The sequence below is a fragment of the Tachyglossus aculeatus genome, chromosome 26 (genome assembly GCF_015852505.1).
Source record: "Tachyglossus aculeatus isolate mTacAcu1 chromosome 26, mTacAcu1.pri, whole genome shotgun sequence".
NCBI classification, from domain to species: domain Eukaryota; kingdom Metazoa; phylum Chordata; class Mammalia; order Monotremata; family Tachyglossidae; genus Tachyglossus; species Tachyglossus aculeatus.
In genome coordinates this window covers 1,258,541-1,275,976 of record NC_052091.1, presented here as the reverse complement: position 1 = coordinate 1,275,976, position 17,436 = coordinate 1,258,541, and the positions used below count along the sequence as shown (strand labels likewise).

The following is a 17,436-nucleotide window of genomic DNA, read 5'->3' as shown; positions in this document are numbered from 1 at the left end:
CCGCGCCGGGAAAAGTTTTGTTTCCGCGGACAAGGAGGTGGGAGGGGGCGGGGAGAAGGGGGCGTCCGGGCTGGAGCTGGCGGGGGACGGTCCCCATTCCGTGGGGCCGGTCCTCCGCCTGTTTCCCCGCCAACCCGCGCCCCCGCCCCGTGACGTCTCCCGGGGAGGTGCCGATTGGCCTCCGGAGCTGGCACTCAGGACACTTCCTCCCGCCGCCGCCGCCGCCGCCGACCGACTTCAAGGGGGGGGAAGGAGGCGAGCGCCACCGGGACCGAGCCAGCCCCGGCCCGCGGCGGCCCAGACGCGGCCCGGTACCCGTCGCCCCGGTAACCGTCGCCCCGGTAACCGTCGCCCCGGACCCCGCTCTCCGGCCCTCTCGGATGCGCCTCCTCCCGCGAAACTTCCCCAACTTTTTCACTTCGCTCCCCCCGCCTTCCGCCCTCCTTTCTCTGTCCGCGGCCTCGATCCCCTGCGGGACCCCCGGCCCTTCCCCCACCTCCTGGCCTCCCCGCGCCCCCCTCCCCCCAGCTGGGGATCCCCGCCCGCCCCCGGCTGCCCTAGTGGCTGCCGTGGCCGTGATCCCTTTGATCCCTTCCATCCCCCGCCGTTCCCCTCCCCCAAACGCGCCCGGATCCCCCCGGGATCCCGGCCCGCTCCGCCCCACTAGCTCCCCGGGCCCCGGTTCCCCGCCCCAGGGCATCCCCTGCCCTCCCCCGTCCCGCCGTGGCCGAGCCCCCGCGGATGTGAGGCCGCCGGGCCCCGATGGCCACCCTCCCGCCGGCGGCCGCCGCCCCCGCGGGGCTCCCCGGCTCCCCGACGTCGCCGCCCCCTCCCTTTCCCGAGCCCCCGTCCCCCATCCCGCCGTCGCCGGCGGCCCCGGGCCCCGGCGTCTCCTTCCACATCCAAATCGGGCTGACCCGGGAGGTGGTGTTACTGCCGGCCGCCTCCGAGCTCGCTCACGTCAAACAGCTCGCCTGCTCCATCGTGGACCAAAAGGTACCGGGCCCGGGCGCGGGGGTCGGGACTGGACCCTGAGGAAGGGTGGGCGAGGGCTGCGGTTGCTGCTGCCTGCTACTTAGCAGACAGAAAACTTTGTGCGTGTTGGTCCCTGCAGGGAGTTTTCTATCATCATCATCAATCGTATTTATTGAGCGCTTACTATGTTCAGAGCACTGTACTAAGCGCTTGGGAAGTACAAATTGGCAACATATAGAGACAGTCCCCACCCAACAGTGGGCTCACAGGCTAAAAGCGGGGAGGGGGGGGTCTGGGGAGAACACTGGTGGAGGAAGCGGTGTGAGCGGGTCTGAGGAGAAGGAAGGTAAACTGCAAGGGGGTGGGGGGAGAGTGCAAGGAAAGGGAGGGGGTACAAGAAAAGGAGGGCTGCGAGGAAAGGAAGGGGGTACAAGAAAAGGAGGGCTGCAAGGAAAGGAAGGGGGGTGCGAGTTTGATGACGGGGAAGTGTTGTTGGGGGGCTGCGGGGCTAGCCTCCAGACACTAGAAAGCGGGTTCCAGCCAGCTCCCTCTCTAACTCCCCCATATACACACACACATTCATTTATTCAATCGTATTTATTGAGCGCTTACTGTGTGCAGAGCACCGTACTAAGCGCTTGGGAATTACATCATCATCATCATCAATCGTATTTATTGAGCGCTTACTGTGTGCAGAGCACTGGACTAAGCGCTTGGGAAGTACAAATTGGCAACATAGAGAGACAGTCCTTACCCAACAATCAATCAATCGTATTTATTGAGTGCTTACTATGTGCAGATCACTGTACTAAGCGCTTGGGAAGTACAAATTGGCAACATATAGAGACAGTCCTTACCCAACAGTGGGCTCACAGTCTAATAGGGGGAGACAAAACAAAAGTTACAAGTTCACACACACACACACTCTGGCCCTTTATCGCTCTCTCTCTCTCCCCCCCCCGTGGTCCCTCTTCCTCCGTCTGTCCACACTGCACGTTTAGTGGAAAAACAGAAACCGGAGCCGGGGTTAGGATCGGGTGTCAGGGGCTGGTGGGTGGGAGGGGGGCGAGAAAGGAGGGGAAAAGGATGCGGTCCGGGGGGCTGAGGCTCCGGGACTCCTATCCCAGTCCACCGCCCCTCCCCCGGTGTAGCGTGTCCTCTCTCTGACCCCACCTCCGGCTTCTCCCGGCCGCCTCCTCCTCCCCCCCGGCAGGGCCCGGCCCGGTCCGGTCCTTGCTGCGAGTGGACGAGGGGGCGGCTCCCCGGTGTCCCGGCCTCTTCCTAATCCTCGGTATTTGGGGCGGGGCCGTGAGTCAGGAGGGCGGGTCGGGGAAGGAAGCCAAGGAGAGCCGGGATCAGAGTAGCCCGCCAATCAATCAATCAATCAATCGTATTTATTGAGCGCTTACTATGTGCAGAGCACTGTACTAAGCGCTTGGGAAGTACAAATTGGCAACACATAGAGACAGCCAAAGGCCTGGGTCGCCCCGAGACTGGGAAGGGGGCCGGGAAGGGGGTGTCCCCCTGCGCTTACTCCCACGTGCTCCCTCGGCCTGCCGTTCTGGCTCTGACCGGATGATCTCGAATTTGCCCCAGCGCTTAATCATCATCATCATCATCATCATCATCAATCGTATTGAGCGCTTACTATGTGCAGAGCACTGTACTAAGCGCTTGGGAAGTACAAATTGGCAACCTATAGAGACAGCCCCTACCCAACAGTGGGCTCACAGTCTAAATCCAGGGCTTAGCAACAAGTACCACTCTTATTATCATTGCTAGAAAGCCGGGCGGGGGTGGGGGGGACCCGAATGAATAAGGGGAGCAGCGGCCGCCCCCCCACCCCGGCCGGTGGAGGGAGAGGGGGCGTTTATTGGCCGCCCCCTCGGTTGCCCTCAGCGCCCGGGCCGAAGCCAAAACCTCCTCATCCTCCTTGCACTTGATGCTTCCCGGGGGCTGGACAGGGCGAAGCGAGGATCAGGGTTCCCGGCTCTCCCGGTTCACCTTTCATCATCATCATCAATCGTATTTATTGAGCGCTTACTGTGTGCAGAGCACTGCCCTAAGCGCTTGGGAAGTCCAAGTTGGCAACCTATAGAGACAGTCCCTACCCAGCAGTGGGCTCACAGTCTAAAAGGGGGAGACGGAGAACAAAACCAAACATACTAACAAAATAAAATAAATAATACATGTTTTGTGTCCCCGCCTTTCCCCGGGGGGTAGGGGTCGTGCCGCCCCGTTGCTTGTAGGGCGGGGGGGCCGAGGCCAGGCCCCGCTGCGGCCTGCGGCCAAACAATAGGGATCGGCAGGAAACGGGATGAGAGCCCGGACAGAGCGGAGCCTCGGCGCTGGGGGTGGGGAGGGGAGGGGAGGGGGGGGGCTCTCCGGTCCCTCCCCCTCGGGCGTTGCGGGGTGGGGGCGTGCGGGGCCCGGCAGGGGGCGCCGGGGAGGGTCCGGACTGCGTTTTGGACGCCCCCCCCCCCCCCCCCGCATCTCCTCCCCAGTTCCCGGAATGCGGCTTCTACGGCCTCTACGACAAAATCCTGCTCTTCAAGCACGACCCCGCCTCGGCCAACCTGCTGCAGCTCGTGCGCTCCGCCAACGACATCCAGGAGGGCGACCTGGTGGAGGTGGTGCTGAGCGGTGAGGGCGGGGAGGGGGATCTGCCGCCCATCCCACCAAAACCCGGGGCGCAGCGCATCGTTTTCGGAGTCTGCCCCTCACCCTGCCCCTCTCTTTCCCTTACCCCCAAACCGGCCCGCCCGCCTCACCCCCTCTCCCGCCACTTCTCAACGCGACTCCCCTCTTCCCTCCGCTCTGGTAGACCACGGCACTCCTGGCCTCAAAGCTGCCCAAAGATAATCATAATAATGGCATTTGTTAAGTGCTTACTATGTGCCGAGCACTGTTCTGAGCGCCGGGGTAGATACAAGGTCATCAGGTTGTCCCGTGTGGGGCTCACACTCATAATCCCCATTTGACATTTGAACTGAGGCACAGAGAAGTGAAGTGGCTTGCCGAAGGTCACACGGCGGACAAGTGGCGGAGCCGGGATTGGAATCCTTGTCCTCTGACTCCCAAACCCGAGCTCTTTCCACTTAAGTCATGCTGCTTCTCTAAAAAGCCACCTTCTTCCAGGAAGCCCACTAGCACCCCCCCCACCACCACCACATTTGACCCATGGGTTTGTCGGTTACTACTGGTTTATTAAACTCTATCAAAATCCCTGCTCTTAACTCTTGGCCACTCTTTGGGTCTTCTTCACCAACATGTGTTCTCGTGTCTCTCCCACTAAATTGTAAGCCCCTCAAGGCCTACTTGTAGTTTTTCAAGCGCAGGTTACCAGTACAGTACTCTGTACTTAGTACAGTGAACCCGGGTACTGCTCTGCTCAGAGCATTCTGGGCCCAGGAGGTGCTCAGTACTGTTTTGCACATAGTAGGTGACCAGTTCTGCACTCAGCACACAGAAGGTGCTCAGTACAGCACTCGTGTGTCCAGTAGGCACCCAGTATACACAGGAGGCCGGGTCAGTATGAGGTCTGCTTTAGGGAAAGGTCGCCCCTCTGACCTCCTCCTTGCCCCCTTCAGCCACTGCTACCTTTGAGGATTTTCAGATCCGCCCTCACGCCCTCAACGTCCACTCGTACCGCGCTCCGGCCTTCTGCGACCACTGCGGGGAGATGCTCTTCGGCCTCGTCCGCCAGGGCCTCAAGTGTGACGGTGAGACGGGGTGGGGGTTGGGGACCACGGGGGCCGGGAGCCGGTTCAGGGTTGGGGAGGGGCATTGGGATGGCCTGGTGCCTCTCTGCCCAGGTTTGATCCCCGCCGTCCCCTCCCACCCAGGCTGCGGGTTGAACTACCACAAGCGATGTGCCTTCAACATCCCCAACAACTGCAGCGGTGCCCGCAAGCGGCGCCTGTCCTCCACCTCCCTCGTCAGCAGTCAGTCCCTGCGCCTTCTCACCACTGAATCCCTGCCCTGTGGCACCGACGAGCTGGTGGGCATGGGGAGGGGGGCTGAAATGCAGGGGCGGGGCTGAGGTGTGTGTGTGTGTGCGCTTATGTGTGTATGTAACAATTGTGGTATTTGTTAAGCGCTTACCTACCATGTGCCCCCCCCTTTTAAACTGTGAGCCCACTGTTGGGTGGGGACCGTCTCTACATGTTGCCAACTTGTACTTCCCAAGTGCTTAGTACAGTGCTCTGCACACAGTAAGTGCTCAATAAATATGGTTGATGATGATGATGATGATGTGCCAGGCACTGTACAAAGCACTGATAAAATAATAGTGCCGTGGTGTACTGTACTATAGAGAAGCAGCATCTCATGGTGGATAGAGCACAGGCTTGGGAGTCAGAAGGTCGTGGGTTCTAATCCCGGCTCCACTTGTCTGCCGTTTGGCCTTGGGCAAGTCACTTCACTTCTCTGTGCATCAGGTTCCTCATGTAAAATGGGGCTGGAGGTGGGAGCCCCATGTGGGAAAGGGACTGTGTCCAACCTGATTTGCTTATATCCACCCCAGCGCTTAGTACAATGCCTGGCACATTGTAAGCACTTAACAAATACCACAATTAATTATGTAATGATGATGGTATTTGTTCTTTCATTCAGTCGTATTTATTGAGTGCTTACTGTGTGCAGAGCACTGTACCAAGTGCTGGGGTGGATATAAGCAAATCAGGTTGGACACAGCCCCTGTCCCACGTAGGGCTGACATCTCACTGTACTAAGCACTTGGAAAGTACAATTCATCAATAAAGAGAGGCAATCCCTGCCCTTATATCAAAACAAGTAAACCACGTGCCAGGCACTGTACTAAGCACTGATAAAATAAGAATGTCGTGGTTTACTACAGTGGTTTTGTTACCAAAGCACTAGCCCTCACATGAATCAGTTCATTTCAAACCCCACAACAACCCTGTGAGATAGGGAGACAAAGCAGGTATTATTATCCCTATTTTACAAATGGGGAAACTGAGGTACAGGGAAGTTAAATGACTCGCCCAGGGTGACTCGGCAGGGTAACAGCACAGCCCAGGCTTGAACCTGGGTCCTCTGACTTCTAGACCTACCCTCTGCGGCATGTGTATGCCTGTGCATGTGCTTATGTGTGTGCTTGTGTGTGCGTGAAGGAAGGTTGGAGCTTTGTATGGGTGCCCTGGGGCAGAGAAGCAGCTCCGAGGGAGAGGGGTGGGCAGGGGGTCCCCGCAAGAGACCGAGCCCTCTCTTCTTCCCCCCACCTAACCTCCCCCCAGACCCGCAGCTCCACTGAGTCCTTCCTGCGCCGCCCGGCCTCTTCCTCCTCCTACATGGGCCGCCCCATCGAGCTGGACAAACTGCTGTTGTCCAAAGTCAAGGTCCCGCACACCTTCCTGATCCACAGCTACACTCGACCCACCGTCTGCCAGGCCTGCAAGAAGCTGCTCAAGGGCCTCTTCCGGCAGGGCCTGCAGTGCAAAGGTGGGCAGGGGTGCCGGGCTGTGGGTGGGAGGCTCCTGAAGCTGGAAGATCAAAGATCAGTGATATCCCAGAGCCTCAGGGAAGGCAGGAGGAAGGGGTTGCTGGCTTCTGGCCGAAGCCGCCACCTCTCCCCGCAACCCCCACCCCTGCTTCCCCTACCCAGATTGCAAGTTTAACTGCCACAAGCGCTGCGCCATCCGAGTCCCCAATGACTGCCTGGGGGAGACCTTACTCAATGGAGGTGAGTCCTCTAGACTGTAAGCTCGTTGCGGACAGGCAATGGGTCTGTTCTATTGTGTTGTATTCTCCCAAGTGCTTAGTACAGTGCTCTGCACATAGTAAGCACTCAATAAATACGATTGAGGCGGGGGTGCAGTGCAGGGGAACTTGGGCCATGGCTGGGACCCGGGTGAGAGGGGAGGGGTCCCAGAGGCAAGCCCCGCTGACCTCCCCTGTACCCCCACCCGGGGCCCGGCAGACGTGCCTATGGAGGATGCCAGTGACTTCAGTGACTCCGACAAGAGTTCTCTGATGGACGAGTCAGACGATTCGGGAGTCATCCCCGGCTCCCACGCGGAGAACGAGCTGCGGGCCGCTGAGGAGGAGGGCGACGACAACAAGGCCCAGAGGTGTCCACCCCACCCCAACCTGACCCCTACTCAGTCCTAGCCGTGCCCCCTCCCTCTCCCACCCTGGTGGGCTAGGGAAGAGGGTCTCCCACAGAGGGGTGGTTGGCGGTTGGCCTTCTCAGTGGGCAGGATGGTGGGGGTCGCTTGGGCCAATGTGTCTTCGCCTCCCCCCTCCCCCCCAGCTCCATGGGCTACATCCCATTGATGCGCGTGGTCCAGTCGGTGAGGCACACGACCCGCAAGTCCAGTACAACGCTCAAAGAAGGCTGGGTCGTCCACTACAGTAACAAAGACACCTTGGTGAGGGGGGGCGGAACAGGGGGGCCGGGTAAGGGATGGGCCAGCAGCGGGGCAGGTCCGTGGGAGGGAGCTGGGGTTTCCTCCCCCACAGTCATCCCCTCCTGACTTTTTCCCAGGGGCAGCAGAGCCTGGGTGATTCCCAAGGAACCAAGCTATTTTTTTGCAAGGGCGGGGGTGGGGGTGGGGGGTGGAATGGAGTAGACCGGGACTGGGGATTGATCCTGGACCACCTCTTCTCTTCCCCCACCCCGGGACCCTTTCCACTATTTCCCCGCCACGCATCCAGAGGAAGCGACATTACTGGCGTCTGGACTGCAAGTGCATCACCTTGTTCCAGAACAACACAGCCAACCGCTACTACCGGGTGAGACCCACCCCCACACTCATCTCTCACCTGGCCCCACCCATCTGCCCGGCCTGACCCACCTCCCTCGTGCCCCTCCCATCTCGACCCCCTCCCTCGTTTTGCCCCCCTCCCCAGCCCTGGAGCCCAGCCTCCTTTTAGCCTTTGGAGGCTGGCCCCCAAAGTCCTGGGTTCGAATGGTTCCCTTTTTGGGGAAGGCGGGGAGAGGGTTTTTAGTGGGGTTTGCGGTCTGGGATTGGATGGAAGAGGGAGCTCCGGCTGCTGCTGGATTGGCCAGGTGAGGAAGCCTGAGCCGTGATTGGCAGCTGCTGCAGTCTGTCGCACTGCACCAGTACAGTGAGTGAGTTGGTCATTCAATCAGTTCATTCCATCATATTTATTGAGTACTTACTGTGTGTAAAGCACTGTACTAAATGCCTGGGGGGGGTTGGTCATTCAATCAGTTCATTCCGTCGTATTTATTAAGTACTTACTGTGTGTAAAGCACTGTACTAAACACCTGGGAGAGTACAGTGGGTCAACCAATACAACGGTGGTATTTATTAGGTGCTGGCTCTGTGCAGCACCCTGTACTGAGTGCTTGGGAGAGTTCAGTAGAGTGAAAACCGAAGGCCCCACGTCCTGATTGGCTATGATGCAAGGCCCCCGTGTCCCGATTGGCTGTGGCACAAGGCCCCCGTGTCCTCATTGGCTGTGCCACAAGCCTTCTGTGTCCCGATTGGCTGTGACTTTCTCCCCGCACCCCTCTCTGACCCGCAGGAGATCCCACTCTCGGAGATCCTGGCTGTGGAGCCGGCTCAGAACTTCAGCCTCGTGCCCCCGGGCACCAACCCCCACTGTTTCGAGATCGTCACCGCCAATGCCACCTACTTTGTGGGCGAGACCCCCGCCGCGGCCCCCGGCGGGCCCAACCCCTGCGGACCGGGGGCAGAGACGGGCCGGGGCTGGGAGAGCGCCATCCGCCAGGCCCTGATGCCCGTCATCCTGCAGGACGCTCCCAGCGCGCCCGGCCACGTGCCACACCGTGCGTGAGCCCCCTCCCCCAGCCGCCCCTCTCATCCATACATTCATTCATTCGTATTTATTGAGTGCTTACTGTGTGCGGAGCACTGTACTAAGCGCTTAGGTGAGGACAATAAAGCAATAAACAGACACATTCCCAGCCCACAGCAAGCTTATAGCTTAGTGGGGGAGACAGACATTAATAGATAAATAAATGACAGCTATGGATGTAAATACTGTGGGGCTGAAAGTGAGGGGGCGATGAATAAAGGGAGCAAGTCAGGGTGACTCAGAAGGGAGTGGGAGACCCCGCCCTGGGGCAGCCAGGCCCTGTTCATTTGTTCATTCAGTCATATTTATTGAGTGCTTACTATGTGCAGAGTACTGTACTAAGCGCTTGGGGCTTGTCCCTGGGTCCAGAGGGTTGGGGTGGGAGGCCTGGGTAGCAGGGCATGGCGGGGAGGGTGTGTGATGCGGGGGGCTCGGCCAGGGTCCCAGCCTTCCTGTTCCCATCTTAGGACAAGCGTCTCTGAGCATCTCCGTATCTAACAGCCAGATCCAGGAGAATGTGGTGAGTCCGCTCCCCACGGCAGCCCCCCGAAGTCCCCTTCTGGTACCCCACAGCCCCCCTCTACACTCCCCAGCACCCTCCCCCCATCTCTCCCAGCCGAGGAACAACAGGAAATCCTTACTGGCCCCCGTCACGCACCTTCTGACCTTCCAACCCAATTTCCTTTATCCACCCCAGCACTTAGTACAGTGCCTGGCACATAGCATTTAACAAATAACCACGATTAGTATTATTATTCTGAACCTTCCTTCACCTCCCTCGCCATTGTTCCCCTCCTCCCAGGATATCGCCACCGTCTACCAGATCTTCCCGGATGAAGTGCTGGGGTCCGGGCAGTTTGGAGTCGTTTACGGAGGTTAGAGGCACCCCTGCTCCGGCCCTGAACCCCACAACGGGTTTGTGGAGGGGTGGAGGCAGGGCTGTGACACGGCTGGCTCTGGGATAAAGCACAGTAGTGACAATTTCCTCAGCCTCGAGGGATCCTCGTCTCGGCCCCGCCTCGCCCAGGAGGTGGGGAGAGTGGGCAGGATGGGGACATGTGGTCACCCTCCCCCTTCGGTCCCCTCGTCACAGGAAAACATCGGAAGACGGGCCGGGACGTGGCGGTGAAGGTGATTGACAAACTGCGCTTCCCCACCAAGCAGGAGAGCCAGCTGCGCAACGAGGTTGCCATCCTGCAGGTGAGGGCACGCCGCCCTTCAGTCTAACCTCCATCCCTCCCACTGCAGCTGCCATCCAGCCACTCCTTCCCCCCCGGGGTGGGGAGGGCTGGCTGGGGGGCACCCCCACCGATCCCGCACGCCTCCCCCCACTGATCCTGCCAGCGGCTCCGCGTGTCCCCCTAGAACCTGCGTCACCAGGGAATCGTAAACCTGGAGTGCATGTTCGAGACACCGGAGAAGGTGTTTGTGGTGATGGAGAAGCTGCACGGAGACATGCTGGAGATGATCTTGTCCAGCGAGAAGGGGCGGCTCCCGGAGAGGCTGACCAAGTTCCTCATCACCCAGGTTTGGAGCCTGTCCGCCCCTTACCCCTGTGGACCCCTGCCCCCCGGAGCCCCCTACGGTTCCCCCCGTGGCCACCAGAGGTTGGCCCCCCCACACCCCGGGCCGAATGGGCTGTCCCCAAGCCGCCTCGTCTGGCCCGAACTGGGCCAAGGGACAAAGGCTAAGACTGAAAGGGCCCCGGACGGCCCCAACCCCACTGTCCCCCCCAGATCCTGGTGGCCCTGCGGCACCTGCACTTCAAGAACATCGTTCACTGCGACCTGAAACCAGAGAACGTCCTGCTAGCCTCTGCTGACCCCTTCCCCCAGGTGAGGCCTCGGCCCCGCCCCCCTCCCGGTCATGCCCCCTTTCCTCCCCTTGCCCCACCAGGTGAGATCCTGACCTGTTCCCAGACCCTTCCCACCTCCTCCCTGGCATGCCCTCTCCATCCAATCCTGCCCTCCGACACCCACAACCACGGCCCCACTTTTACCACCACCTACTCCCCCCGCCACACCGTACCCACCCCTGCCCACTCTCCACAGCCTTCACCCCCAGCCAGACCTCCACCCCAGCCTCGGATCCCAAAGTGTGCCGACCCCATGGTCCCCCAAATCTTGCCCACCTCCTCTCCGCAAAGAGGGAAGGGATATTTGCCCACCTTGCTGTCCGACAGCCCTGGGCCGCGGGGGCTCCCCAGCACTCACACACGTGCTCATGGGGCAGTCGTGTACACGCTCAGTGGACCATTCCTCTGAGAGAGGCCGAGGGACGGGGAGCCCACCTGGCCCGTGACCTGCCCGCCCCTCCCAACACGCCGCAGGTGAAACTCTGTGACTTTGGCTTCGCCCGTATCATCGGGGAGAAGTCATTTCGGCGGTCGGTGGTGGGCACCCCGGCCTACTTGGCGCCCGAGGTCCTGCTCAACCAGGGCTACAACCGGTCCCTGGACATGTGGTCCGTGGGCGTCATCATGTACGTCAGCCTTAGTGGCACCTTCCCCTTCAACGAGGACGAGGACATCAGCGACCAGATCCAGAACGCTGCCTTCATGTACCCCTCCAGCCCCTGGCGCCAGATCTCCGCCGAAGGTGCCCGTCACTCTGGGATGGTAGTAGTGAGGGGGTGAGGGGGAGGTTTGGGGTGGCACTCCCAGGGTCGGGGTGGGGGCGTGCCTGGGGATGGGGTTGCTCAGTCACGGAAACCCCCTCCTCTTCCCCTCTCACATAGCCATCGACTTGATCAACAACTTGCTGCAGGTGAAGATGCGCAAACGCTACAGCGTGGACAAGTCCCTGAGCCACCCTTGGCTCCAGGTGGGAGCGGGTCCGGGCCCAGGTGCCGGGGTGGGGCCTCAAAATGGGGTGGGGTCTGGGCACAGCGGGCGAAGCCTCAGGATGGGATGGGGCCTGGGCACAGGGGGCAGAGCCTGGGACTTAGGGACAGAGAAAAGCTGGGTGGTGTATTGTATAGAGCACAGGCCTGGGACTGTGAGCCCACTGTTGGGTAGGGACTGTCTCTATATGTTGCCACCTTGTACTTCCCAAGCGCTTAGTACAGTGCTCTGCACACAGTAAGCGCTCAATAAATACGATTGAGTCAGAAGGACCTGGGTTCTAATTCCGGCTCCACCATGTGTCTGTTTTTGACCCTGGGCAAGTCACTTCACTTCTCTATGCCTCAGATCCCTCATCTGTAAAATGGGGATTAAGACTGCGAGCCCTGTGTGAGACACGGATTCTGTCCAGCTTGATTTGCTTGTGTCGACTCCCCGATGCTTGGCACGGTGCCTGCCACCTAGTAAGCATCTAACACATAACATAAGAAAAAAACAAAGCCTGGGCAGCAGGGGCAGGGCCTTGGGGCAGAAATGGGCCAGGGAGTATGGGGAGGCTCCCACTGGCTGGAGAGATCAGGGCCATGGCCCTGGCTCCCATTTCTTTACAATGGTATTTGTTAAGTGTTTACTGTGTGTCAAGCGCTGAAGCAGAAAGAAGTCAAGCAGGTCTGACACAGTCTCACTAAGTAGGCTCACTAAGTAGGAGGGAGCACAGGTATTGAATTCTCGTTTTGCAGTTCAGGAAACGGAAGCACGGACAAGTTAAGTGACTTGTCCAAGAAGCGGAAACATGAGAAGCGTCCTGGCCTAGCTCGGGCCTGGGAGTCCAAAGGACCTGGTTTCTAATTCCAGCTCCTCCACTTGTCTGCTGTGTGACCGTGAGAAAATCACCTAACTCCTCTGTGCCTCAGTTCCTTGATTTGTAAAATGGGGATTTAGACTGTGGTCAGTCAATCAATCAATCGTATTTATTGAGCGCTTACTGTGTGCAGAGCACTGTACTAAGCTCTTGGGAAGTACAAGGTGGTCCCTCTGCGGGACAGGGTCTGTGTCCAACCCGATTATCTTATATCTATTAATAATAATGATTCATTCATTCTTTCAATCGTATTTATTGAGCGCTTACTGTGTGCAGAGCACTGTACTAAGCGCTTGGGAAGTACAAGTTGGCAACATATAGAGATGGTCCCTACCCAACAGCGGGCTCACAGTCTAGAAGGGGGAGACAGACAACGAAACAAAACATATTAACAAAATGAAATAAATGGAATAGTTAATATGTACAAGTAAAATAAATAGAGTAATAAGTCTGTACAAACATATATACAGGTGCTGTGGGGAGGGGAAGGAGGTAGGGCAGGGGGGATGGAGAGGGGGAGAGGAAGGAGGGGGCTCGGTCTGGGAAGGCCTCCTGGAGGAGGTGAGCTCTCAGCAGGGCTTTGAAGGGAGGAAGAGAGCTAGCCTGGCAGATGTGCGGAGGGAGGGCATTCCAGGCCAGGGGGAGGACGTGGGCCGGCGGTTGGCGGCGGGACAGGCGAGAACAAGGCACAGTGAGGGTGTATTTGTTAAGTGCTTACTATGTGTGAAGCACTTATTCCTATTTCTGTTCCAGCACTTAGAATCGTGCCTGGGACATAGTAAACGCTTAACAAATTCTACAATAATAATAATGATTATTATGACAATCAAGTGGTAGAGCTGTGATTACAACCCAGGTCCTCTGGCTCCCAGGCTCACGTTTTATCTTCTAGGCCACAATGCTTCCTATTGGCTTCCTATTGATCAGGTCAGGGATATTGATCCAGTCTTCCGTTAACTGGATGGGTTAGGGGTGTGGACCAGGTTTCTATCGGACGGGCTGGTTGGGGGCACGGACCAGGCTTCAGTGGGCTTCTCCCATTAACCCCGGCCCCTTACCCTGGCACTCTGGTTCTGCAGGACTACCAGACCTGGCTGGACCTGCGGGACCTGGAGGGCAAGATGGGCGAGTGTTACATCACTCACGAGAGCGATGATGCCCGGTGGGAGCGCTTTGCCGAGGAATACGGCCTGCCCTACCCCTCACACCTCCGGGGACGGGGCCAGGGGCAGGAGGAAGAGGATGGGGACGGGGAGCGGGAGGGAGGCCGGGGCAGGCAGTCGGAGGACCGTGAGATGCAGGGGCTGACAGAGCGGGTCAGCATCCTGTGAGCGCGGGGTTGGGGGGTGGATGGCCCCAGTTCTCTGAACCCAGGCCCCTGGGGGGCCTCCAGGCCCGGCTGGAATGGCCAGTGTGGTAGGTGGGATGAGGCCGGGACCGCAAGGTGGGCCCCTGGCCCCCTCTCGGGGGGGCCCCCGCAGCCCACACTTAGACTTCAGGCCAACCCAGCGTCTCTCCCTGGACACCCCAGCTTGGGCTCTCTCATTCACGGCATAAGGCCGGTCAGGGGTGGCCCTCAGGCCGGAGTCAGGATGATCACAGGCCCCCACCTTGATGTGGGTCAGCAACCTCGGAGACCAGGCCATCATCTGATCACAGGCCACCATCATGCTGCGAGACTGGAGCCTTAAGGGCCCAGGCAACTGTCCAGTCATAGGCCCCCACTGTGCTGCGGGCCTGGAACCTTAGGGCCCAGGCCACCATGTGATCACAAGCCCCCATCATGCTGCAGAACTGGAGCCTTAAGGTCCAGCCACCGTCTGGTCACAGGCCCCCACCGTGTTACAGGACTGGAGCCTTAGGCCCCAGGCCATTGTCTGACCAAAAATCAGTCGTGCTGTGGGCCTGGAGCCTTAGGGTCCAGGCCACCGTTTGACCAAAGGCCCCCACCATGTTACAGGACTGGAGCCTCGGGGCTCAGGCCACTTTCTGACCACAGCCCCCCACCATGCTTCCTGGTTGGGCCTCATTTATCGCACTTCTCACTCCCTCCGCGCCCCTATCCACAGCCCCACCTGTCCTGGCTGGAAATAGCGGGTCTGGGAGGTGGGACCCATCCTTCCTGGACCCGTCCTGGTCGAGGTAGGGGGTAGGGAAAAAGAGGAAGGAGACTGGTCACCTGGTTATCCTGCTCCTCATCCCCTCCCTCTTCTCCCCCTTCCCTCACCCATCTGTCCTCTACCTTATCCCAGGCCGTGTGACTGGCCCTCCTTCATTAAAGTGATTTTGAGTTTGAATTCCTTATTGTTTATATGTTTTGCTTCTTCTGGCTCACTTCCCCCAGCCCCCCGGATTTTTCCCTTTCCCACGTTCCCTGCTCCCGAGCTGCGGCTGCTCGCGGAGGGGAGCAGGGGGCCTAACCTAAAGCTTAGCTGTCTGGAGCCGAAGCTTGACAAGTCCGAGGAAGTGAACTATGGCAGAATTAGCCGGGGGACGAGACTCTGGGGTCCTGCCCCAGCTGCTGACCTCTGACCTTATGGCAGGAGCGTGGGGATTGTGTGTATGAGTCAGGAAGCGGGAAGGGCGGCCGGTGGCGGGTTTCCAGATCCTCAATTTAGGAAGGCCAGGCAGCTTCGCAGGAATGCCACCAGAGGGCGCCAAACAGCCTCCCGCATTCATTCATTCATTCATTCATTCATTCATTCATTCATTCATTCAATCGTATTTATTGAGCGCTTACTGTGTGCAGAGCACTGTACTAAGCGCTTGGGAAGTACAAGTTGGCAACATATAGAGACGGCCCCTACCCAACAGCGGGCTCACAGTCTAGAAGGGGGAGACAGACAACAAAACAAAACATATTAACAAAATAAAATGAATAGAATAAATACGTGCAAGTAAAATAGAGTAATAAATATGTACAAACATATATACATATATACAGGTGCTGTGGGGAGGGGAAGGAGGGGGAGAGGAAGGGGGGGCTCAGTCTGGGAAGGCCTCCTTGAAGAGGTGAGCTCTCAGTAGGGCTTTGAAGGGAGGAAGAGAGCTAGCTTGTGCATGTGCGGAGGGAGGGCATTCCAGGCCAAGGGGAGGATGTGGGCCGGGGGTCGATGGCGGGACAGGTGAGAACGAGGCACAGTAAGGGAGTTAGCGGCAGAGGAGCAGAGGGTGCGGGCTGGGCTGGAGAAGGAAAGAACGGAGGTGAGGTAGGAGGGGGCGAGATGATGAAGAGCCTTGAAGCCGAGAGTGAGGAGTTTTTGCCTGATGCGTAGGTTGATTGGTGGCCACTGGAGATTTTTGAGGAGGGGAGTAACATGACCAGAGCGTTTCTGCACAGAGATGATCCAGGCAGCAGCATGAAGTATAGATTGAAGTGGGGAGAGAAAGGAGGATGGGTGATCAGAGAGGAGGCCGATGCAGTAATCCAGTCGGGATAGGATAGTCGGGATAGGATGAGAGATTGAACCAGCAGGGTAGCGGTTTGGATGGAGAGGAAAGGGCGGATCTTGGCAATGTTGTGGAGGTGAGACCGGCAGGTTTTGGTGATGGATCGGATGTCAGGGGTGAACGAGAGAGAGGAGTCGAAGATGACACCAAGGTTGTGGGCTTGTGAGACGGGAAGGATGGTAGTGCCGTCAACAGTGATGGGAAAGTCAAGGAGAGGGCAGGGTTTGGGAGGGAAGATAAGGAGTTCAGTCTTGGGCATATTGAGTTTTAGATGGCGGGCAGACATCCAGATGGAGATGTCTTGAGGGCAGGAGGAGACACAAGCCTGAAGGGAGGGAGAGAGAGCAGGGGCAGAGATGGAGATTTGGGTGTCATCAGCGTAGATATGATAGTTGAAGCCATGGGAGCAAATGAGTTCACCAAGGGAGTGAGTGTAGATAGAGAACAGAAGGGGACCGAGAACTGATCCTTGAGGAACCCCTACAGTAAGGGGAAGGGAGGGGGAGGAGGAGCCCGCAAAAGAGACTGAGAATGAACGGCCGGAGAGATAACAGGAGTACTGGGAGAGGACAGAGTCTGAAGCCAAGGTTGGATAGCGTGTTGAGGAGAAGGGGGTGGTCCACAGTGTCGCAGGCAGCTGAGAGGTTGAGGAGGATTAGGATAGAGTAGGAGCCGTTGGATTTGGCAAGCAGGAGGTCATTGGTAACCTTTGAGAGGGCAGTTTTGGTGGAATGCAGGGGAAGCCAGATTGGAGGGAGTCGAGGAGAGAGTTGGCGTTGAGGAATTCGAGGCAGCACATGTAGACGACTCGTTCAAGGAGTTTGGAAAGGAATGGTAGGAGGGAGATAGCGCTATAACTAGAAGGTGAGGCAGGGTCAAGAAAGGGTTTTTTTTTAGGATGGAAGAGACATGGGCATGTTTGAAGGCAGAGGGGAAGGAACCAGTGGAGAGTGAGCGGTTGAATATGGAAGTTAAGGATGGGAAGAGGGACGGAGCGAGAGATTTCATAAAATGAGAGGGAATGGGGTCAGAAGCACAGGTGGCCAGAGTAGCACTTGAAAGGAGGGAGGAGATCTCATCTGAGGATACTTCTGGGAAGGATGGGAGAATAGCGGAGAGGGTTGAGAGTCCGGGGGTTGGAGAAGGGGGGGAGTGACTTTGGGGAGCTCAGACCTGATGGATTTAATTTTATTAATGAAGTAGGAGGCCAGATCGTTGAGGGTGAGGGAAGGAGGAGGGGGAGGAACGCAGGGCTCGCGGGTGGGCTGGTGGGAGCCGCGAGGGAGCCAGGGCCTTGTAGGCTCGCCGGGCGGCCACCGGAGGGCGCCAAACAGCCTCCCGCAGAGCGCACGGCTCGAGGGTGTCCCGGCTGGGGCTGGGGCCTGTAAGAGCCGGCAGGGAGCCAGGGTCTTGTAAGATCGCGGGGCGGCCACCGGAGGGCGCCAAACAGCCTCCCGCAGAGATCAGAGCTCTTGGGTGGGCCCGTGGGAGCCGGGAG

The 17,436-nt window shown here is 58.5% G+C and overlaps 1 protein-coding gene across 1 annotated transcript; it reads left to right on the top strand.

Annotated features, from left to right (window-relative positions):
• The first annotated feature begins 762 nt into the window (after window positions 1–762).
• On the top strand, window positions 763–13,819 carry PRKD2 (protein kinase D2). Its single transcript, XM_038766828.1, has 18 exons — window positions 763–996; window positions 3,480–3,618; window positions 4,566–4,697; window positions 4,821–4,975; window positions 6,234–6,438; window positions 6,602–6,679; window positions 6,917–7,067; window positions 7,250–7,367; window positions 7,654–7,731; window positions 8,491–8,755; window positions 9,252–9,304; window positions 9,587–9,659; window positions 9,878–9,984; window positions 10,150–10,311; window positions 10,521–10,619; window positions 11,114–11,381; window positions 11,521–11,606; window positions 13,568–13,819. Exons 1-18 carry the CDS (start codon window positions 763–765, stop codon window positions 13,817–13,819), a joined length of 2,655 nt encoding a protein of 884 aa, XP_038622756.1.
• The last annotated feature ends 3,617 nt before the right edge of the window (window positions 13,820–17,436 follow it).